This window comes from Oncorhynchus gorbuscha, linkage group LG10 (genome assembly GCF_021184085.1).
Source record: "Oncorhynchus gorbuscha isolate QuinsamMale2020 ecotype Even-year linkage group LG10, OgorEven_v1.0, whole genome shotgun sequence".
NCBI lineage: Eukaryota > Metazoa > Chordata > Actinopteri > Salmoniformes > Salmonidae > Oncorhynchus > Oncorhynchus gorbuscha.
In genome coordinates, this window is record NC_060182.1 from 24,944,334 (window position 1) to 24,968,257 (window position 23,924).

General features: G+C 45.9%; 1 protein-coding gene across 2 annotated transcripts in view; it reads left to right on the forward strand.

Moving 5' to 3' along the window:
• The window catches only part of LOC124045741 (semaphorin-3B-like), a 115,313-nt gene extending 94,307 nt beyond the window's left edge, over nt 1-21,006 (forward strand). For both annotated transcript variants that reach the window (XM_046365316.1, XM_046365317.1), the window contains exons 5-18: nt 1,217-1,336; nt 2,074-2,167; nt 2,587-2,706; nt 3,405-3,547; nt 3,972-4,086; nt 4,265-4,334; nt 4,624-4,768; nt 11,308-11,527; nt 11,850-11,941; nt 12,062-12,103; nt 12,335-12,492; nt 16,177-16,232; nt 16,769-16,908; nt 17,087-21,006. In XM_046365316.1, the coding sequence (XP_046221272.1) occupies nt 1,217-1,336; nt 2,074-2,167; nt 2,587-2,706; nt 3,405-3,547; nt 3,972-4,086; nt 4,265-4,334; nt 4,624-4,768; nt 11,308-11,527; nt 11,850-11,941; nt 12,062-12,103; nt 12,335-12,492; nt 16,177-16,232; nt 16,769-16,908; nt 17,087-17,587 (2,016 nt within the window). In that variant the 3' untranslated portion in view covers nt 17,588-21,006. The remainder of the gene's footprint in view (nt 1-1,216; nt 1,337-2,073; nt 2,168-2,586; nt 2,707-3,404; nt 3,548-3,971; nt 4,087-4,264; nt 4,335-4,623; nt 4,769-11,307; nt 11,528-11,849; nt 11,942-12,061; nt 12,104-12,334; nt 12,493-16,176; nt 16,233-16,768; nt 16,909-17,086) is intronic.
• The last annotated feature ends 2,918 nt before the right edge of the window (nt 21,007-23,924 follow it).

The window sequence follows — 23,924 nt, forward strand, 5'->3', positions numbered from 1 at the left end:
CCTCCCCCCTCCTCCCCTCTACTTCACTCTACTCCCCTCTACTTCACTCTACTCCCCTCTACTTCACTCTATTCCCCTCTACTCCTCTCTACTCCCATCTACTCCCCTCCCCCTCTTCCCCCTACTCCCCCTACTTCACTCTACTCCCCTCTACTTCACTCTACTCCCCTCTACTCCTCTCTACTCCCATCTACTCCCCTCCCCCTCTTCCCCCCACTCCCCTCTACTTCACTCTATTCCCCTCTACTCCTCTCTACTCCCATCTACTCCCCTCCCCCCTCTTCCCCCTACTCCCCTCTACTTCACTCTACTCCCCTCTACTTCACTCTATTCCCCTCTACTCCCCTCCACTCCCCTTCCCCCACTCCCCTCTACTTCACTCTATTCCCCTCTACTCCTCTCTACTCCCATCTACTCCCCTCCACTCCCCTTCCCCCACCCCCTCTACTTCACTCTACTCCCCTCTACTCTGCTCGACTCCCCTCGACTCCCCTCTGCTCCCCTCTGCTCCCTTCCGCTCTGCTCCCCTCCGCTACCCTCCACTTCACTCCACTCCCCTCTACTCCCATCTGCTCCACTTTACTCCCCTCCCCTCTGCTCCCTTCCGCCCCCCTCTGCTCCTGTTTAGGTCTGCTCTTCTTTCCTCTGCCTTGCTCCTCTCTGCTCTCCTCTACTGCTCTCCGCTCTGCTCTGTTCTGCTCTCCTCTGCTCCTCTCTGCTCTGTTCTGCTCTCCTCTGCTCCTCTCTGCTCTACTATACTCTGCTCGGCCTTGCTCCTCTCTGCTCTCTCTCTGCTCTGTTCTGCCCTCCTCTGCTTCTCTCTGCTCTTCTCTGTTCTTTTCTGCTCTCCTCTCCTCTCTTCTCTGGCGTCACTGAGGCTGATATCACTGCCAGGAGGCCACTTAGTCATAACTGATGACCAGGATCACTGTGTAATACAACAAGATACCGAAGGGGACAGTTTATGCCAGACAGAACGGCAGCAGTGGATATGAGGAGGGGAAGGAAGGAGGAGGGAGATGTGGTGCAGACAGGAGAAGAGAATAATACTGTTTTACAAGCAGGCAGTGTAAGATATGTGAAGAATGCACATCATTAAATACATTGTGAAGGTAGAAAGTTAAAGTAAAATGAGGGGATGCTCTGTTGATGGAGCTTGTAACTGAGGGGAGAAGGGACATTGTTAAACTGGTGTGTGTGTGTGTTTGTATTACAGACAGACTGTGTGAACTATGTGAAGTTAGTGCACCACTACAACCGCACCCACCTATATGCCTGTGGAACCGGGGCCTTCCACCCCACCTGCGCCTTCGTAGAGGTGGGACAGAAGATGGAGGTAAGAGGCACACATACAAGAAAACACACACACACCTCCATCTTCCTATTTCCCAGTTCTCTCTCTCTTTCATCCACACACAAGTAGAGACCATGGATGAGATCCTATCTGATCACCTGTTATATATCTATGATGGTTCTACTCTGCACTGTAACCCTCTCCCTCCCTCTCTTTCCCCCTATCTCTCTCCCTCCTCCCTCTCTCCCCCTCCCTCTCTCCCCTCCCTCTCTTTCCCCCTATCTCTCTCCCTCCCCTCTCCCCCTCCCTCTCTTTCCCCCTATCTCTCTCCCCCTCCCTCCCTTCCCCCTATCTCTCTCCCACCTCCCTCTATCCCCCTCCCTCTTCCCCCTCTCTCCCCCCCCTCTCTTTTCCCCTCGCTCTCTCTCCCCCTCTCCCCCTCTCTCTCTCTCTCTCCCCCTGTCTTTCTTCCTCCTCTCTCCCTCTCCCTCTCTTCCCCCCTCTCCCTCTCTCCACCCTCCCTCTCCCTTCCCCTCTCTCTCTCCACCCCTCTCTCTCTTCCCCTCTCTCCTCTCTTCCCCCTCTCCCTCTCCCCCTCCCTCTCTCTCCTCCTCCTCCCTCTCTCCCTCCCCCTCTCTCTCCCCTCCTCTCTCTCTCTCCCTCTCTTCCCCCTCTCCCTCTCCCCCTCTCTCTCTCTTCCTCCTCTCTCCCTCTGCCTCTCTTCCCCCTCTCCCTCTCTCCACCCTCCCCCTCTCTCTCTCCCTCTCTCCACCCTCCAGGACTATGTGTTCAGGATTGACCTGTCCAAGGTGGAGGATGGAAAGGGGAAAAGTCCATATGACCCCCGTCACCCTGCAGCCTCAGTACTGATAGGTGAGTCTTGCATTTCTGTCAGCCTCTCAGACAGAGTAGGTGGAAGTTTCTCCTTATCTGATACAGTGTCAAAAGCTTGTCATCCTCTTAACGGTTTAGAAAGGTAAATAGCTTAGGTAATCTGATCCTAGATATGTGGTTAAGGATACATTCAACCTTTAGGCCATCAGCCTACTCTACTAAATGTACTTCCTATGACTGTGATGTGTGCTTGTCCCACCTAGCTACCTAAGATGAATGCACTAACTGAAAGTCGCTCTGGATAAGAATGTCTGCTAGATGACTAAAATGTACACAAGTACATAAGAGCCTTCAAGGCGTCTTTTGGTGGTACGAGATGGCACTGCAGCCACTTACACAGGTACTGTAAATTCACAGCGTAGCAACTGCATGTTGTCCCCTCTCTTTCTGTCTCTAAGGTGATGAGCTGTATGCGGGTGTGGCCACAGACCTCATGGGACGAGACTTCACCATCTTCCGCAGTCTGGGGGGACGACCATCCATCCGCACTGAACAACACGACTCACGCTGGCTCAACGGTGAGTGTGTGTATGTGTTGAGTGTATGTGTGTTGAGTGTGTGTATGTGTTGGGTGTGTATGTGTAGAGTGTGTGTGTGTTGAGTTTGTGTATGTGTTGAGTGTGTGTGTGTTGAGTGTGTGTATGTGTTGAGTGTGTGTGTGTTGAGTGTGTGTATGTGTTGAGTGTGTGTATGTGTTGAGTGTGTGTGTGTGTTGAGTGTGTGTATGTGTTGAGTGTGTGTGTGTTGAGTGTGTGTATGTGTTGGCTGCGTGTGTGTTGAGTGTGTGTGTGTGTGTTGAGTGTGTGTGTGTTGAGTGTGTGTATGTGTTGGCTGTGTGTGTGTTGAGTGTGTGTCTGTTGAGTGTGTGTGTGTTGAGTGTGTGTGTGTTGAGTGTGTGTGTGTGTTGAGTGTGTGCACTGTTTGTCAGTAGGGTGTGTAGCTGCCTATATAAGTATGTGTGTGTTGAGTGTGTGTATGTGTTGAGTGTGTGTGTGTTGAGTGTATGTGTGTTGAGTGTGTGCACTGTTTGTCAGTAGGGTGTGTAGCTGCCTATATAAGACCAAGTTTGTATCTCTAATTGTGTATGATTGTGTGTGTATTAAGTGGTAACATTTTCTATGAGACACACACACATATAATGGCTCATATAAGTGAATGTATAATACCTATTGTGCCTTATAGTGCATTATAACACATGCAGTGTTTTCTACTCCAGAGCCTAAGTTTGTGGGTTCGTTCTGGGTGCCAGAGAGTGAGAACCCAGACGATGATAAGATCTTCTTCTTCTTCCGGGAGACGGCGGTGGAGGCCCAGGGTCTGGGGAAGTCCACCTACTCCCGCATCGGTCAGCTCTGCAGGGTGAGAACGCCACTCAGATTATACTGTACCATACTGTATCATACTGTATCACACTGTACCATACTTAATCATACTGTACCATACAGTATCATACTTAATCATGCTCTACCATATATATATATAATATATATATAAATATAATGCTTTCCCATACTTTATCATACTTCACCATACTTTATCATGCTGTACCATACTTAATCATACTGTACCATACTGTACCATACCGTACCCTAATTAATACTATTCCATACATTCAGAACTTTTCCTTCGCCTCTGGTGGACACATCCAGTATACTGTGTCATTGACACTGTTTTGTATAGAACATTTTTTAATGATTATTGTTCATACAACAGTTACATATTATTACAGGTATCTTGACTTTATAACATTGGTCTATAATGTCTATTTGGTTTGTTGTTGCAGAATGATATGGGTGGCCAGCGTAGTCTGGTCAATAAGTGGACCACCTTCCTGAAGACTCGTCTCATCTGTTCTGTGCCAGGCAGTGACGGCAGTGACACCTACTTTGATGAGCTCCGTAAGTAACCGTTAAAGTCTGAGTTCGTTATCTGATCCTAGCTCTCACTCCAGGCTATATCTGGGCAGGAGATATCTACACACAACCAATGAAGATTCATCTGAGCTAAATGGACAGAGCGGGAGGTTATGTTTGTGTTTCTCTGACCTTTGACCTCTGACCTGTGTACCTGCCACAGGGGACGTATTCCTGCTGCAGACCAGGGACAGGAAGAACCCTCTGGTCTACACCGTCTTCTCTACCTCTAGGTCAGAGTTTAAACAAGGCGATGTATTGAGTTATTCTGTGTGTGTGTGTGTGTGTGTGTGTGTGTGTGTGTGTGTGTGTGTGTGTGTGTGTGTGTGTGTGTGTGTGTGTGTGTGTGTGTGTGTGTGTGTGTGTGTGTGTGTGTGTGTGTGTGTGTGTGTGTGTGTGTGTGTGTGTGTGTGTGTGTGTGCATGTGTCTTCCCACCCTGTGTGTTACTGTAGTTCCTGACTATGATAGTGTGTTTAATAGTAGGCCTTGTCTCTAACTGTGCGTCCCCTGCCTCCCAGCAGCAGTGTATTCAAGGGATCAGCTGTGTGTATCTACACCATGAATGACATCCGCAGGGCCTTCCTGGGGCCCTTCGCCCACAAAGAGGGGCCAAACTATCAGTGGGTCCCCTTCCAGGGCAAAGTCCCCTACCCACGCCCTGGCATGGTACGTAGCTCTGTGGAAATGTACTGAACGCAGATGACTACCCGTTGTTTCCACAATTCACTGAACAGAAAATACATCCACCCCAACTCTGCAGGTTTTGCTGCGAAGACACAAAATCATTTTTTGTCTCAGGTTCAGGAATGGCTGAAGAATTGCAACCTTTACCTGGAGTTAACTCTGCCAATAGCACTGCTGGGTGATCTGAAAAGTCATAGTCATTCGATCAATATCTGAGCATAGCACCATAGTAAACAAAAGAGAGAAAACATTTCAACCCTGCAGGCGCGACACAAAACGCAGAAATAAAAATATAAATCATGCCTTACCTTTGACAAGCTTCTTCTGTTGGCACTCCAATATGTCCCATAAACATCACAAATGGTCCTTTTGTTTGATTAATTCCGTCCATATATATCCAAAATGTCCATTTACTTGGCGCATTTGATCCAGAAAAACACCTGTTCCAACTTGCGCAAGTTGACGACAAAATATCTCAAAAGTTACATGTAAACTTTGCCAAAACATTTGTAATGTCATGCAGGTGAAAGAGGACCCAAAAGCGACTTAACAGAAACAGAGTTTATTCAAGTCCAAACAGAAAACGACAAATCCTGAATCCTTAACAGGAAATGTCCAAACAGGGAATAACAGAAATCCTCTAGTCTGTAGAGGGGAATAACAGGAGAAGCGGCCACAGACTGCAGGTCGCTTCGGGTAGGCGCAGGCTGTAGCTGACAGAGACACCTGCTCACACGCAGCATCTGATGAAGGCAAAAACACGACAGGACAGGGCGATACACAATCACAGCACGGTGAATTCTAAACAAGGAACCGACAGGACAGGAACGGAACACAAAGGAAGAAATAGGGACTCTAATCAGGGGAAAGGATCGGGAACAGGTGTGGGAAGACTAAATGATGATTAGGGGAATAGGAACAGCTGGGAGCAGGAACGGAACGATAGAGAGAAGAGAGAGCGAGAGAGTGAGAGAGGGAGGGGGAGAGAGAGAGATAGAAAGAGGGAAAGAACCTAATAAGACCAGCAGAGGGAAACGAATAGAATGGGGAGCACAGGGACAAGACATGATAATAAATGACAAACATGACAGTACCCCCCCACTCACCGAGCGCCTCCTGGCGCACTCGAGGAGGAATCCTGGCGGCAACGGAGGAAATCATCGATGAGTGAACGGTCCAGCACGTCCCGAGACGGAACCCAACTCCTCTCCTCAGGACCGTAACCCTCCCAATCCACTAAGTATTGGTGACCCCGTCCCCGAGAACGCATGTCCATGATCTTATGTACCTTGTAAATAGGTGCGCTCTCGACAAGGACGGGAGGGGGGAGGGAAGACGAACGGGGGTGCGAAGAAAGGGCTTAACACAGGAGACATGGAAGACAGGATGGACGCGACGAAGATGTCGCGGAAGAAGCAGTCGCACAGCGACAGGATTGACGACCTGGGAGACACGGAACGGACCAATGAACCGCGGAGTCAACTTACGAGAAGCTGTCGTAAGAGGAAGGTTGCGAGTGGAAAGCCACACTCTCTGGCCGCAACAATACCTTGGACTCTTAATCCTGCGTTTATTGGCGGCTCTCACCGTCTGTGCCCTGTAACGGCAAAGTGCAGACCTCACCCTCCTCCAGGTGCGCTCACAACGTTGGACAAACGCTTGAGCGGAGGGAACGCTGGACTCGGCAAGCTGGGATGAGAACAGAGGAGGCTGGTAACCCAGACTACTCTGAAACGGAGATAACCCGGTAGCAGACGAAGGAAGCGGGTGTGAGCGTATTCTGCCCAGGGGAGCTGTTCTGCCCAAGACGCAGGGTTTCTGAAAGAAAGGCTGCGTAGTATGCGACCAATCGTCTGATTGGCCCTCTCTGCTTGACCGTTAGACTGGGGATGAAACCCGGAAGAGAGACTGACGGACGCACCAATCAAACGACAGAACTCCCTCCAAAACTGTGACGTGAATTGCGGGCCTCTGTCTGAAACGGCGTCTAACGGGAGGCCATGAATTCTGAATACATTCTCAATAATGATTTGTGCCGTCTCCTTAGCGGAAGGAAGTTTAGCGAGGGGAATGAAATGTGCCGCCTTAGAGAACCTATCGACAACCGTAAGAATCACAGTCTTCCCCGCAGACAAAGGCAGACCGGTAATGAAGTCTAAGGCGATGTGAGACCATGGTCGAGAAGGAATGGGGAGCGGTCTGAGACGACCGGCAGGAGGAGAGTTACCCGACTTAGTCTGCGCGCAGTCCGAACAAGCAGCCACGAAACGGCGCGTGTCACGCTCCTGAGTCGGCCACCAAAAGCGCTGGCGAATAGACGCAAGAGTGCCTCGAACACCGGGATGACCAGCTAACTTGGCAGAGTGAGCCCACTGAAGAACAGCCAGACGAGTGGAAACAGGAACGAAAAGGAGGTTACTAGGACAAGCGCGCGGCGACGCAGTGTGCGTGAGTGCTTGCTTAACCTGTCTTTCAATTCCCCAGACTGTTAACCCGACAACACGCCCATAAGGAAGAATCCCCTCGGGATCAGTAGAAGCCACAGAAGAACTAAACAGACGGGATAAGGCATCAGGCTTGGTGTTCTTGCTACCCGGACGGTAAGAAATCACAAACTCGAAACGAGCGAAAAACAACGCCCAACGAGCTTGACGGGCATTAAGTCGTTTGGCAGAACGGATGTACTCAAGGTTCTTATGGTCTGTCCAAACGACAAAGGAACGGTCGCCCCCTCCAACCACTGTCGCCATTCGCCTAGGGCTAAGCGGATGGCGAGCAGTTCACGGTTACCCACATCATAGTTGCGCTCAGATGGCGACAGGCGATGAGAAAAATAAGCGCAAGGATGAACCTTATCGTCAGACTGGAAGCGCTGGGATAGAATGGCTCCCACGCCTACCTCTGAAGCGTCAACCTCGACAATGAATTGTCTAGTGACGTCAGGAGTAACGAGGATAGGAGCGGACGTAAAACGTTCTTTTAGAAGATCAAAAGCTCCCTGGGCGGAACCGGACCACTTAAAACACGTCTTGACAGAAGTAAGAGCTGTGAGAGGGGCAGCAACTTGACCGAAATTACGAATGAAACGCCGATAGAAATTAGCGAAACCTAAAAAGCGCTGCAACTCGACACGTGACCTTGGAACGGGCCAATCACTGACAGCTTGGACCTTAGCGGAATCCATCTGAATGCCTTCAGCGGAAATAACGGAACCGAGAAAAGTAACGGAGGAGACATGAAAAGAGCACTTCTCAGCCTTTACGTAGAGACAATTCTCTAAAAGGCGCTGTAGAACACGTCGAACGTGCTGAACATGAATCTCGAGTGACGGAGAAAAAATCAGGATATCGTCAAGATAGACAAAAACAAAGATGTTCAGCATGTCTCTCAGAACATCATTAACTAATGCCTGAAAAACAGCTGGCGCATTGGCGAGACCGAACGGCAGAACCCGGTACTCAAAATGCCCTAACGGAGTGTTAAACGCTGTTTTCCACTCGTCCCCCCCTCTCTGATGCGCACGAGATGGTAAGCGTTACGAAGGTCCAACTTAGTAAAGCACCTGGCTCCCTGCAGAATCTCGAAGGCTGATGACATAAGGGGAAGCGGATAACGATTCTTAACCGTTATGTCATTCAGCCCTCGATAATCCACGCAGGGGCGCAGAGTACCGTCCTTCTTCTTAACAAAAAAGAACCCCGCCCCGGCCGGAGAGGAAGAAGGCACTATGGTACCGGCGTCAAGAGACACAGACAAATAATCCTCGAGAGCCTTACGTTCGGGAGCCGACAGAGAGTATAGTCTACCTCGAGGAGGAGTGGTCCCCGGAAGGAGATCAATACTACAATCATACGACCGGTGAGGAGGAAGGGAGTTGGCTCGGGACCGACTGAAGACCGTGCGCAGATCATGATATTCCTCCGGCACTCCTGTCAAATCGCCAGGTTCCTCCTGAGAAGTAGGGACAGAAGAAACGGGAGGGATGGCAGACATTAAACACTTCACATGACAAGAAACGTTCCAGGATAGGATAGAATTACTAGACCAATTAATAGAAGGATTATGACATACTAGCCAGGGATGACCCAAAACAACAGGTGTAAACGGTGAACGGAAAATCAAAAAAGAAATAGTCTCACTGTGGTTACCAGATACTGTGAGGGTTAAAGGTAGTGTCTCAAATCTGATACTGGGAAGATGACTACCATCTAAGGCGAACATGGGCGTAGGCTTCTCTAACTCTCTGAAAGGAATGTCATGTTTCCGAACCCATGCTTCGTCCATGAAACAACCCTCAGCCCCAGAGTCTATCAAGGCACTACATGTAGCACCCGAACCGGTCCAGCGTAGATGGACCGACAAAGTAGTACAGGATTTTGATGGAGAGACTTGAGTAGTTGCGCTCACCTGTAGCCCTCCGCTTACAGATGAGCTCTGGCTTTTACTGGACATGAATTAACAAAATGTCCAGAACTCCGCAATAGAGGCACAGGCGGTTGGTGATCCTCCGTTCCCTCTCCTTAGTCGAGATGCGAATCCCTCCCAGCTGCATGGGCTCAGTCTCAAAGCCAGAGGAGGGAGATGGTTGCGATGCGGAGCAGGGAAACACCGTTGATGCGAGCTCTCTTCCACGAGCCCGGTGACGAAGATCTACCCGTCGTTCTATGCGGATGGCGAGAGCAATCAAAGAGTCCACATCTGAAGGAACCTCCCGGGAGAGAATCTCATCCTTAACCACTGCGTGGAGTCCCTCCAGAAAACGAGCGAGCAGCGCCGGCTCGTTCCACTCACTAGAGGCAGCAAGAGTGCGAAACTCAATAGAATAATCCGTTATGGACCGTTCACCTTGGCATAAGGAAGCCAGGGCCCTAGAAGCCTCCCCACCAAAAACTGAACGGTCAAAAACCCGAATCATCTCCTCTTTAAAGTTCTGGAACTTGTTAGAGCAATCAGCCCTTGCCTCCCAGATAGCTGTGCCCCATTCTCGAGCCCGGCCAGTAAGGAGTGAAATGACGTAAGCAACCCGAGCTCTCTCTCTAGAGTATGTGTTGGGTTGGAGAGAGAACACAATCTCACACTGCGTGAGAAAGGAGCGGCACTCAGTGGGCTGCCCGGAGTAGCAAGGTGGGTTATTAACCCTAGGTTCTGGAGGCTCGGCAGGCCAGGAAGTAACAGGTGGCACGAGACGTAGACTCTGGAACTGTCCAGAGAGGTCGGAAACCTGAGCGGCCAGGTTCTCCACGGCATGGCGAGCAGCAGACAATTCCTGCTCGTGTCTGCCGAGCATGGCTCCTTGGATCTCGACGGCAGTGTAACGAGCGTCTGAAGTCGCTGGGTCCATTCCTTGGTCGGTTCCTTCTGTCATGCAGGTGAAAGAGGACCCAAAAGCGACTTAACAGAAACAGAGTTTATTCAAGTCCAAACAGAAAACGACAAATCCTGAATCCTTAACAGGAAATGTCCAAACAGGGAATAACAGAAATCCTCTAGTCTGTAGAGGGGAATAACAGGAGAAGCGGCCACAGACTGCAGGTCGCTTCGGGTAGGCGCAGGCCGTAGCTGACAGAGACACCTGCTCACACGCAGCATCTGATGAAGGCAAAAACACGACAGGACAGGGCGATACACAATCACAGCACGGTGAATTCTAAACAAGGAACCGACAGGACAGGAACGGAACACAAAGGAAGAAATAGGGACTCTAATCAGGGGGAAAGGATCGGGAACAGGTGTGGGAAGACTAAATGATGATTAGGGGAATAGGAACAGCTGGGAGCAGGAACGGAACGATAGAGAGAAGAGAGAGCGAGAGAGTGAGAGAGGGAGGGGGAGAGAGAGAGATAGAAAGAGGGAAAGAACCTAATAAGACCAGCAGAGGGAAACGAATAGAATGGGGAGCACAGGGACAAGACATGATAATAAATGACAAACATGACATGTAATACAACTTTAGGTATTTTTTAAAGTAAATAATCGATAAAATTGAAGACGGGATGATCTGTGTTCACTACAGGAAGACAACAAACTCAAGCATGCTTTCTGGTCTTGTACCTCTATCAAACAGTACACATGAAGTGACACTTGTTCAAGAAGTCCAAATCTACTAATAATATGCATATCTCATCTTCTGGGGATGAGTAGCAGGCAGTTGAAATTGGGCATGCTTTTCATCCAAAATTCCAAATGCTGCCCCCTATCCCAGAGAAGTTTTAAAGATACAGCATTTGACAGTCAATGAAAATAATAAAACATTAAGTTCATAGATCATAGAAAGGCATATTCTCTACATACAATGTTTGGTCTAGGAATGACCTTTTACCTTTTAGTTAGAGGACCATGTCTGTTTTTCACTTCAGACTCATTTAGATAGGCCTATATGTGTAACGTTTGTTACAGCCTGTTTTAACTCATTTTAACCTCCCGACAACCTCATAATAACCCTAATAACCTGATAATAATCGTATAATAACCACAATAACCTAACAATAACCGATGTACTGTTACTCTGTTTGACCCCTTAGTGCCCCAGCAAGACGTTCGGCAGTTTCGAGTCCACCAAGGGTTTCCCTGACGACGTGATCCAGTTTGCGCGTCACCACCCTCTGATGTTTAACCCTGTATACCCCCTGAACCGCCGGCCAGTCTTCCTGAGGACCAACGTAGACTACAGCTTCACCCAGATCGCTGTTGACCGGGTGGGCGCCGCCGACGGGCAGTATGACGTCATGTTCATTGGCACAGGTAACTACTTATATGTAGCCCTTACCCGTTATGCTTAGCCTGGTCCCAAATCTGTTTGTGCTCTTGCCAACTGTCAACATGTCATTTTCAATCCAAACATTTTGCATGACAATTCCATTAGGAGTTGTCAAGAGAGCAGAAACAGACTGGCATCCACACTTATACACACTTATACTGAAAACAGTGTAAGTGTGCTTTGTTTTCCCCATATTGGCACTTCTGTGTGTTATACTAAGTAGAATGTATAAAAGGAGCCGTGTGTATATGGAATAGTAAGCAGGGATAGAGTGTGTGATCCAGTCTGAACCTGTCTGTGTTGTAGACAAAGGGACCGTGCTGAAGGTGATCTCTGTACCTAAAGAGAGCTGGAAGAACATGGAGGACCTGCTACTGGAAGAGCTAGAGGTATTCAAGGTGAGAGGACCCATCCATCATGCTGCCTCCGTATGTACACATTATTGAGTATATTATGGAAGTATATAGTTATGTTTATATTTAGGAGTGGGATAATTAACCATTTATTCGTCTCTGCAGGATGCCTCATCCATCATTAACATGCAGATCTCCTCAAAGCGGGTAAGAGACACACTTACCTCTAAAGAATCTGTTAAGCATCTTCTTAGGGGCATAGAAAGGTGGGGGAGAAAATACAAAAATACATTTGAAATGAGAAAAGAGCTAAGAGCTAACATAACATCAGAAGGATAGGCACCAATGTACGAGCTGTCCGAGATGAATTCCAAGATATTTCATATCCATTTGACTGTATGTCACTAACATTGCTCCTCTATCTCTCTCTGCCCATAGCAACAGCTGTATGTGGGTTCAGACACGGGTCTGGCCCAGGTTCCTCTGCATCGCTGCAGTGTCTATGGGAAGGCCTGTGCTGAGTGCTGCCTGGCCAGAGACCCATACTGCGCCTGGGATGGCACCTCCTGCACCCGCTACCTTCCCAACACCAAACGGTACACACATTTCCAAATTCTAACGTACAACCTAACATGCTATTTGCCCAACACCAGATAGTAAACAACCTACAGTATATGCTATTTTCCCAACACCAGATAGTAAACAACCTACAGTATATGCTATTTGCCCAACACCAGATAGTAAACAACCTACAGTATATGCTATCTTCCCAACACCAGATAGTAAACAACCTACAGTATATGCTATCTTCCCAACACCAGATAGTAAACAACCTACAGTATATGCTATCTTCCCAACACCAGATAGTAAACAACCTACAGTATATGCTATTTGCCCAACACCAGATAGTAAACAACCTACAGTATATGCTATCTTCCCAACACCAGATAGTAAACAACCTACAGTATATGCTATCTTCCCAACACCAGATAGTAAACAACCTACAGTATATGCTATCTTCCCAACACCAGATAGTAAACAACCTACAGTATATGCTATCTTCCCAACACCAGATAGTATACAACCTACAGTATATGCTATTTGCCCAACACCAGATAGTAAACAACCTACAGTATATGCTATCTTCCCAACACCAGATAGTAAACAACCTACAGTATATGCTATTTGCCCAACACCAGATAGTAAACAACCTACAGTATATGCTATCTTCCCAACACCAGATAGTAAACAACCTACAGTATATGCTATCTTCCCAACACCAGATAGTAAACAACCTACAGTATATGCTATTTGCCCAACACCAGATAGTAAACAACCTACAGTATATGCTATTTGCCCAACACCAGATAGTAAACAACCTACAGTATATGCTATCTTCCCAACACCAGATAGTAAACAACCTACAGTATATGCTATTTGCCCAACACCAGATAGTAAACAACCTACAGTATATGCTATCTTCCCAACACCAGATAGTAAACAACCTACAGTATATGCTATCTTCCCAACACCAGATAGTAAACAACCTACAGTATATGCTATCTTCCCAACACCAGATAGTAAACAACCTACAGTATATGCTATCTTCCCAACACCAGATAGTAAACAACCTACAGTATATGCTATCTTCCCAACACCAGATAGTAAACAACCTACAGTATATGCTATTTGCCCAACTTCTGTAGCTCAGTTGGTAGAGCATGGCGCTTGTAACGCCAGGGTAGTGGGTTCGATCCCCGGGACCACCCATACGTAGAATGTATGCACACATGACTGTAAGTCGCTTTGGATAAAAGCGTCTGCTAAATGGCATATATTATTATTATATTATATTATTACCAGATAGTAAACAACCTACAGTATATGCTATTTGCCCAACACCAGATAGTAAACAACCTACAGTATATGCTATTTGCCCAACACCAGATAGTAAACAACCTACAGTATATGCTATCTTCCCAACACCAGATAGTATACAACCTACAGTATATGCTATTTGCCCAACACCAGATAGTAAACAACCTACAGTATATGCTATTTGCCCAACACCAGATAGTAAACAACCTACAGTATATGCTATTTGCCCAACACCAGATAGTAAACAACCTACAGTATATGCTATTTGCCCAACACCAGATAGTAAACAACCTACAGTATATGCTATTGACCCAACACCAGATAGTAAACAACCTACAGTATATGCTATTTGCCCAACACCAGATAGTAAACAACCTACAGTATATGCTATCTTCCCAACACCAGATAGTATACAACCTACAGTATATGCTATTTGCCCAACACCAGATAGTAAACAACCTACAGTATATGCTATCTTCCCAACACCAGATAGTAAACAACCTACAGTATATGCTATCTTCCCAACACCAGATAGTAAACAACCTACAGTATATGCTATTTGCCCAACACCAGATAGTATACAACCTACAGTATATGCTATCTTCCCAACACCAGATAGTAAACAACCTACAGTATATGCTATCTTCCCAACACCAGATAGTAAACGACCTACAGTATATGCTATCTTCCCAACACCAGATAGTAAACAACCTACAGTATATGCTATCTTCCCAACACCAGATAGTAAACAACCTACAGTATATGCTATCTTCCCAACACCAGATAGCATATACTGTAGGTTGTTTACTATCTTCCCAACACCAGATAGTAAACAACCTACAGTATATGCTATCTTCCCAACACCAGATAGTAAACAACCTACAGTATATGCTATCTTCCCAACACCAGATAGTAAACAACCTACAGTATATGCTATCTTCCCAACACCAGATAGTAAACAACCTACAGTATATGCTATCTTCCCAACACCAGATAGTAAACAACCTACAGTATATGCTATCTTCCCAACACCAGATAGTAAACAACCTACAGTATATGCTATCTTCCCAACACCAGATAGTAAACAACCTACAGTATATGCTATCTTCCCAACACCAGATAGTAAACAACCTACAGTATATGCTATCTTCCCAACACCAGATAGTAAACAACCTACAGTATATGCTATCTTCCCAACACCAGATAGTAAACAACCTACAGTATATGCTATTTCCCAACACCAGATAGTAAACAACCTACAGTATATGCTATCTTCCCAACACCAGATAGTAAACAACCTACAGTATATGCTATCTTCCCAACACCAGATAGTAAACAACCTACAGTATATGCTATCTTCCCAACACCAGATAGTAAACAACCTACAGTATATGCTATCTTCCCAACACCAGATAGTAAACAACCTACAGTATATGCTATCTTCCCAACACCAGATAGTAAACAACCTACAGTATATGCTATCTTCCCAACACCAGATAGTAAATCTTCCCAACACCAGATAGTAAACAACCTACAGTATATGCTATCTTCCCAACACCAGATAGTAAACAACCTACAGTATATGCTATCTTCCCAACACCAGATAGTAAACAACCTACAGTATATGCTATCTTCTTCCCAACACCAGATAGTAAACAACCTACAGTATATGCTATCTTCCCAACACCAGATAGTAAACAACCTACAGTATATGCTATCTTCCCAACACCAGATAGTAAACAACCTACAGTATATGCTATCTTCCCAACACCAGATAGTAAACAACCTACAGTATATGCTATCTTCCCAACACCAGATAGTAAACAACCTACAGTATATGCTATCTTCCCAACACCAGATAGTAAACAACCTACAGTATATGCTATTTGCCCAACACCAGATAGTAAACAACCTACAGTATATGCTATCTTCCCAACACCAGATAGTAAACAACCTACAGTATATGCTATTTGCCCAACACCAGATAGTAAACAACCTACAGTATATGCTATTTGCCCAACACCAGATAGTAAACAACCTACAGTATATGCTATTTGCCCAACACCAGATAGTAAACAACCTACAGTATATGCTATTTGCCCAACACCAGACAGTAAACAACCTACAGTATATGCTATTTGCCCAACACCAGATAGTAAACAACCTACAGTATATGCTATTTGCCCAACAATGGACCCTCATCAACCTTACCCACTACCTTTAAAACTGTAAACATCACCAAACCTGATCCTCTACCCAGTCAACTCTAAACTCTCCAACCCTACTCTTAGTGTACATACCCCAACGGACTACTACCCTGGTCATTATAATCACAAGAGATCAGACATAGGAACGCTTTGTACTATGTTCTATCAACACTTCACTTTGTTCTTGTTTTCCAGGCGTTTCCGTCGTCAGGACGTGAGGAATGGAGACCCCAACACGCTGTGTTCAGGAGGTAAGACTCTTTCACTCTGCTGTAACTCCCAAACTTTCACAGAAATTAGGCTGATGTCAATAGGAGATTTGCAGAAAAGTTTTAGTTACACACTCTGATCTCAAGTTAGCATTCAGCACACTGTGACCAGGATCTAACTCTCTCTCCCATGCTCCCACTCATAGAGGGCAGGGTGATTAGTGGGATTCTGTGCCATAATCTCTCTTTGGCCCGTGCCAAAGCCACATCCTGACCTCACTCACCCCTACATCCCAGACTACAATAGAGCATTCTGTCACTCACAATGACATGAAGTATTATACAAATTACCCAAATGGCACGACATGGTGATTTCACACAATTATGCCATATCATGTGCTCAGTGAGGGTGTTGCACAAGAAAGGGAAAGGTCTGTGTGATTATCTCAGAGTTTGGATGGCATATTAACACCCATGCACATTTACTTACACTACTGGAAATAATAAGTTGTCAACCTCGAGACTGTAAAATAAGTGTTGAATAAAATTGCAATCTCACATTATCTGATGGGGTACAGACCACCACAAGCACCGCGTGGCAGAGAGGAGGCTGTTTGGGGTGGAGGGGAGCAGTACCTTCCTGGAGTGTATCCCCAAATCCCTGCAGGCCAGAGTGACCTGGACCTTCCAGAAACACCCCCACAACCCCAGGGAAGAGGTGAGAGCACATAGAGGGAGGTATGAAACTACTAGGTAAAGTTACAGTTAGCAGCTGTACAGTCGAGAGGTCATTCATAGTAACTCTTTCCCCTCCAATAATTCTTTTTTTTAAAGTGATTTTTGGTTCAGATTGACTGTTTCAAGCTCTAACCTTCAGTTGTGCTTTAATCATCCAGCTGCGTCTAGATGACCGTGTCCTGCACACAGAGCGGGGACTGTTGGTAAGGAGGGTACTGAAACGTGACACGGGCCTCTACCAGTGCCACGCCATGGAGCACGGCTTCACCCAGACCCTACTGGACATCATACTGGAGGTAGTACCCTCCTCTTCCTCTTCCCCCTCTCCACCCGCTGACTCTCTCCTCCGATTGGACCCCCGTAGCGGCGGCCCACCCTCCACCAGTCAGAAGATGTGGTACCGGGACTTCATGCAGCTGGTGGACCACCCCAATCTTAGCACCGTGGACCAGATCTGCGAGCAGGTCTGGGCACGCAAGAATGCCCAATCGGGAAAGAGCTTCCCGGCTTCTCCTGCCAAACAGGCCCCGCCCCTCGGACCTGTGGTCCAGACCCCTAACAAGAAGTGGAAGCATCTTCAGGACATCCGCAAGGGGAGGAACCGCCGAACCCACGACGGGAAGCCCTCCCCACGAGCACCGCGAAGCGCAGGGGAGTAACAACAGTCAGAGAGAGGAGAAGGAGATGGACTGATACAGACAGAGTTTAGGGAGAGAGGAAAAAAGAGGAGGAAAAGAGAGGGACAGAGACTGATAGAGACCAAGGACTTGTGGAGGGGGTCAACCACACACACACAGCACCTCCTTCTTTGTGAATATTTACCTTCCGACACCCCACTATCTACTGCCCCATGATGCTTCACTATTCCCTGACACCTGACCCCTGACTACCACCCCTTGCTTGTATTGCCTCCTATTAATACCCCATCCTAATTCTATCTGCCCCAGCTGTCAGTCACATTGTATGCACTCTGCTGGAGAGCTTCTGATAGAGACCTCACCACAGCAGAATAAACTGAACAGACAGCCAGACAGACAGACAGCCAGACAGACAGACAGACAGCCAGACAGACAGCCTGACAAGTTAAAGGATGGCTCAGTGTGTGTAACTCAATCTCTCAACGGAAATACAACTGGCTCGTAACTGGAATATCAGAACGGAAACAGACACACATTTATAACCCATGATGACAATGAATTTGATGATGATGTGGATGATAAATTGTGAGATGGACAAAAACAATGGGATCAAGACAGAATACACATAACTCCAAATGCAGATTGATCCACGTAGATATAATCACATTTCACGTGTTTTATATGCAAAGATAACATAATGTAGACGTGTGCTTTGTGGTAGAGCTAGGCTTTGATATACTTCTTAGCATTTTGGTCCAAACAACTACAGATTAGAGAAGGCACTGTACTGTCATTCCAGTGTATATAGAGTACTCACAATGAGGGTAGATTCTGAAGCAGAGAGAGTGTACAGGATCAATAGAATGGTTCTATTGTGATTTTGTTTTTCAAAATGGCTGACAAGGTAGAGCAAGTGGAAGATATTCTACATATATGTTCATGGGGTGACGAGAAATATGTCTTGTGTTTTATTTAGTCTTTTATTTAAATGACCTGTGTGTATTTTCTGATTGTAATGACTTGTGTTGTGTGCTGACACAATGACATGTGGGAGTTGAGATGGTACTAGTGACAGACTGCACAACATCAATGTGTAGGTGAGATTGCAAGGCCTTGTGAAAGAATAGTAGACTTTAAATACGACATCCCATCTTTGGGCTAAAAGCATATTTATGTGTGAAAACATCTTGATTCTTATTCTAAATGGTACCTACTTTGTTCTTTTACACTGTTTATGTAGATGTGTGAGTCTGTGTGCGTGCGTGCGCGCGCGTGCGTGCGTGTGTGTGTGCGTGTGCGTGTGTGTGTGTGTGTGTGTGCGTGCGTGTGTGCGTGCGTGTGTGTTGGCAAGAGAGCTGAAGAGTGTTTCTGGTCAATTCCCTGCTATGTAATTCATTATATCATAAACACATACAGACAAATATCACCACTGAGGTGCCAAGAATTGCAAAAAATGACAGTTTTGTCTGAATTCAAGGACAATAATCAGGTACAATAAAACAAAATGTTAAAGTACAGACATTATAAGAACTCCATCCTTGCTGCTTTTTCTGTAGGCCCGTCTCTGTGTGTCAATTACACAGGTTACCGTTGCTGCCTTGTTCAGCAAAACCTGTTTGTCCTCTGTGAAGTGGTGTGAGTAGAGCGCAACCTAGTGATTTTTCCGTGTACAGACCTGGCCTGGTCCAAGGACTTTCTGTGGTGATTCAATATACTGACATATAGTCTGTTGTGAAAGACAAGTGGCTTTGTAAAATAAAACATGCTTTTACTTTTTCCCTTATCCCAGTGGAATCTATGAGAGCGTTTAGATGTATTAAATCCTGTCTGTTATTTATACCTGCTTTATAAAGATGTCATTATTAACTCTTGAATGACTGAGGAAAATAAGTTAAGTGGACTGTAGTTTTGTGCTCTTTAATTGCATGACCAATGTTAGTGGCTACATATGGACATTGGAGACTTTGGCTGCCTCCCTAAATGGCACCCTATTCCCTAAAGTGCACTGCTTTTGACCAAGGCCTACAGGGTTCGGGTCAAAAGCAGTGCACTATGTAGGGAATAGGGTGCCATTTGGGACATACTCTTTGAGATAGCCCAAAGGTCTGCAGATGGCGATATTGAGTCATTTCATCTTACTGTCCAAATGGAATGGAATGCAGCCGGCTGTACACTCATGTCCCACGTCGACCTGTTCGTACATAAAACATTCTCCATTCAGGCTACAAATGTATACATTCCATCCTTAACTTGATTTAATGGTGAGAAAGCAGATAGAAATGGGGAAAATATGCATACTTTATGAAACACCATTTTCCACCACCATGCTACAGTAGCTAATGCTAGTTCTGGATGATGCATATCGTGTTCAGCCAATCAGGTTGCAGCAATACGCAACATCCAAATATAAAATAAAATAAAATTGTATTGGTCACATAAACATATTTAGCAGATGTTATTGTGGGTGTAGCTAAATGCTTTTGTTCCTAGTTCCAACAGCGCAGTAGTATCTCACAATTCACAACAATACCCACAAATCTAAAAGGAAAATAATGGAATTAAGTAATATATAAATATTAGTACTAATATACTCTACCATGATGGTGGAAAATAGTGTTTCATAGTGAAAGTACGCATATTTTCCCTGTTTTGTCTCTCTACCTTCTCGCAATTCAATTGGGTTAAGGAGAAAATGGACGCCTTAGCAGCCTGAATGGAGAATGTTTTATGTACGATCCGGTCCAGGGGGATGGGAGTGTGAGCATTCCCTTTGGATGGTAGGATGAAACGACTCAATATCACCATGTGCCGGCCTTTGGGCTACTTCTGAGAAGTGCGACTGAGTTGAGAAAGCACAATGTCAATATGGTTATGCTATGTATTTATGTGTGCAGATAAGTTAATATGATGTGGAGGATTTTTTTGTTTTCTTGTAGAGACTAAGGGCTCTATTCAATCTGTATTGCTGAAACGGTAGAAATGTTAAGGCAGTTGCCTTGAAATGTCAATCACGCTGTAACGCTGAACTTCTGTGATACGGATTGAATAGAGCCCTTATATTTGTACCATAGGCCTACACATTCTCCCAAAATACCATCATTTAAAACATATTTCTGTAAATGTTGATCCGGTTGTCCAATTAGCATCATTGTTCTTTACACTGCCCTCCAATCGCTGATCCTTTCTATTCCTTGCTATGTTACGTACCCCAACATTATTTCTGAGAGAGAAAGAGTGTGTGTGTCTGGGTGCGTGCGTGAGTGTTTTGTGTATATTTGGGGGAAAGGAGAGCTGATATTGGTTAAGGAGGAGAGGTGGTCTGTGAAGACAGTTCAAAGTTCAAGGCCAAAGTTGACATGGTGCACTGTATTACTTCCAAAGTCCTATGTGGATTGTTATGTCAGATTGTTTTTAACACAATAAAATACCCAGTTACTTTACATCTGAGGAGTTTATTGTCATATGTCGTCAACTATGTTTTACACTACTACTGCAGCCTTACATCAACAGCCAGCAACTATGCAATTCCTATTTCGTACACAGGATGGCATCCCTGTATCGACAGAGGAGAGGGGGGGGCTCTGTGCCTGTACTGTGGGGAAGTGGGAGCACCGTTTCACTCTCCTGTTCTCATTATCTACAAACCAATCTGTGCCTTCATGTCCCCCAACCCCTTATAGCCCACCACTGCCCCTTAACCCCTTCATATCACTGGGCCCTTGACATTCTCCAGGAGCGGCTTTTGTGGAAAAGGGGGGTTAGTGGAGCAACCATACCAACATTATGCCTCACATTCTTCATAGAAATATCATAATGGCCCTGCTGTCACAGAGCTGATCAATGTTCATGCCCATGCACAAATAAACACATGTACAAACACACACACACACACACACACACACACACACACACACACACACACACACACACACACACACACACACACACACACACACACACACACACACACACACACACACACACACACAATGCAACCATACCAACATTATGCCTCACATTCTTCATAGAAATATCATAATGACACACACACACACACACACACACACACACACACACACACACACACACACACACACACACACACACACACACACACACACACACACACACACACACACACACACACACACACACACACACACACACACACACGTACAGTGCATTCAGAAAGTATTCAGAACTTTTCCACATTGTATTACGTTACAGCCTTATTCAAAAATGGATTGAATTGTTGATTTTTCTCATCAATCTACACATAATACCCAATAATGTCAAAGCAAAAACAGTTTTTTAATTTTTTTGCAAATGTGTAGACAATAATTATGAAATATCACATTGACATATTACTGTATTGCTGAACCCCCCCCCCGTTCCCTTACCGTGCTTGCTAGTAGAGAAGGACTTAGTATGTGTGTATGAACTCATGAGCTGGGAGATCCGTGGGGTCCTAGGACCAACAAGCCTAATTGAGGACTCATTTCCGCAGCCTGTTTTACAGGGTTACAGAGGGGCTTAGATTAACATGCAGTTGAGTACCTCATGCCCTCTCCTGAGATTATAGGGCACCCTCAGAGGGGCACACATTGCACCAGCATGTAACAGGATAGTAGTATACACTGTTTGAATGTTTGGTTTTTTAAATATTTTAATTTAATTGATTTAACCCTTATAGTAAGTTGACTGAGAACACATTCTAATTTACAGCAAAGACCTGGGGAATAGTTACAGAGGAGAGGAAGGGGAATGAATGAGCCAATTGTAAGGTGGGGATGATTAGGTGACTGTATGAGGGCCAGATTGGGAATTTAGCCAGGACACCAGGGTTAACACCCCTACTCTTACGATAAGTGCCATGGGATCTTTAGTGACCACAGAGAGTCAGGACACCCGATTAAGTTAGCGGCATCCTACACAGGGCAACGTCCCCAATCATTGCCCTGGGGCATTGGGATATATTTTTTTTACACCAGAAGAAAGGGTGCCTCCTACTGACCCTCCAACACCACATCCAGCAGCATCTGGTCTCCTGACTGGGACCAAACAGGAAAAACCCTTTCCCTAACCCTAACTTCATGTCCATACCCCAGATCAACCCTAACCCTAACTTCATGTCCATACCCCAGATCAACCCTAACCCTAACTTCATGTCCATACCCCAGCTCAATCCTAACCCTAACTTCATGTCCATACCCCAGCTCAATCCTAACCCTAACTTCATGTCCATACCCCAGATCAACCCTAACCCTAACATTAGCTTCATGTCCATACCCCAGCTCAACCCAAACCCTAACTTCATGTCCATACCCCAGCTCAACCCTAACCATAACGTCATGCCACTAACCCTAACCCTAAAGCATTGTCCATACCCCAGCTCAACCCTAACCATAACATCATGTCCATACCCCAGCTCAACCCTAACCATAACATCATGTCCATACCCCAGCTCAACCCTAATCCTAATGTCATGTCCATACCCTAGCTCAACCCTAACCCTAACATCATGTCCATACCCCAGATCAACCCTAACCCTAACGTCAATATCGTACCCCAGCTCAACTCTAACCCTAACATCATGTCCATACCCCAGCTCAACCCTAACCCTAACGTCATGTCCATACCCCAGCTCAACCCTAATCCTAATGTCATGTCCATACCCCAGCTCAACCCTAAACCTAACGTCATGTCCGTACCCCAGCTCAACCCTAACCATAACATTAGCTTCATGTCCATACCCCAGCTCAACCCTAATCCTAATGTCACGTCCATACCCTAGCTCAACCCTAACCCTAACATCATGTCCATACCCCAGATCAACCCTAACCCTAACGTTAATACCGTACCCCAGCTCAACCCTAACCACAACGTCATGTCCATACCCCAGCTCAACACTAACCCTGACGTCATGTCCGTACCCCAGCTCAACCCTAACCATAACCATAACCCTAACTTTAGCTCCTACCCCTAGCCAAAAGCATAACCCTAACCCTAACTTTAGCTCCTAACCCTAGCCAAAACCATAACCCTAACCCTAACTTTAGCTCCTAACCCTAGCCAAAATCATAACCCTAACCCTAACTTTAGCTCCTAACCCTAGCCAAAAGCATAACCCTAACCCTAACTTTAGCACCTAAAACAAGCCAAAACCATAACCCTAACCCTAGCCAAAACCATAACCCTAACCCTAACTTTAGCTCCTAACCCTAGCCAAAACCATAACCCTAACCCTAACTTTAGCTCATAACCCAAGCCAAAACCATAATCCTAACCCTAACTTTAGCTCCTACCCCTAGCCAAAAGCATAAACCTAACTTTAGCTCCTAACCCTAGCCAAAACCAT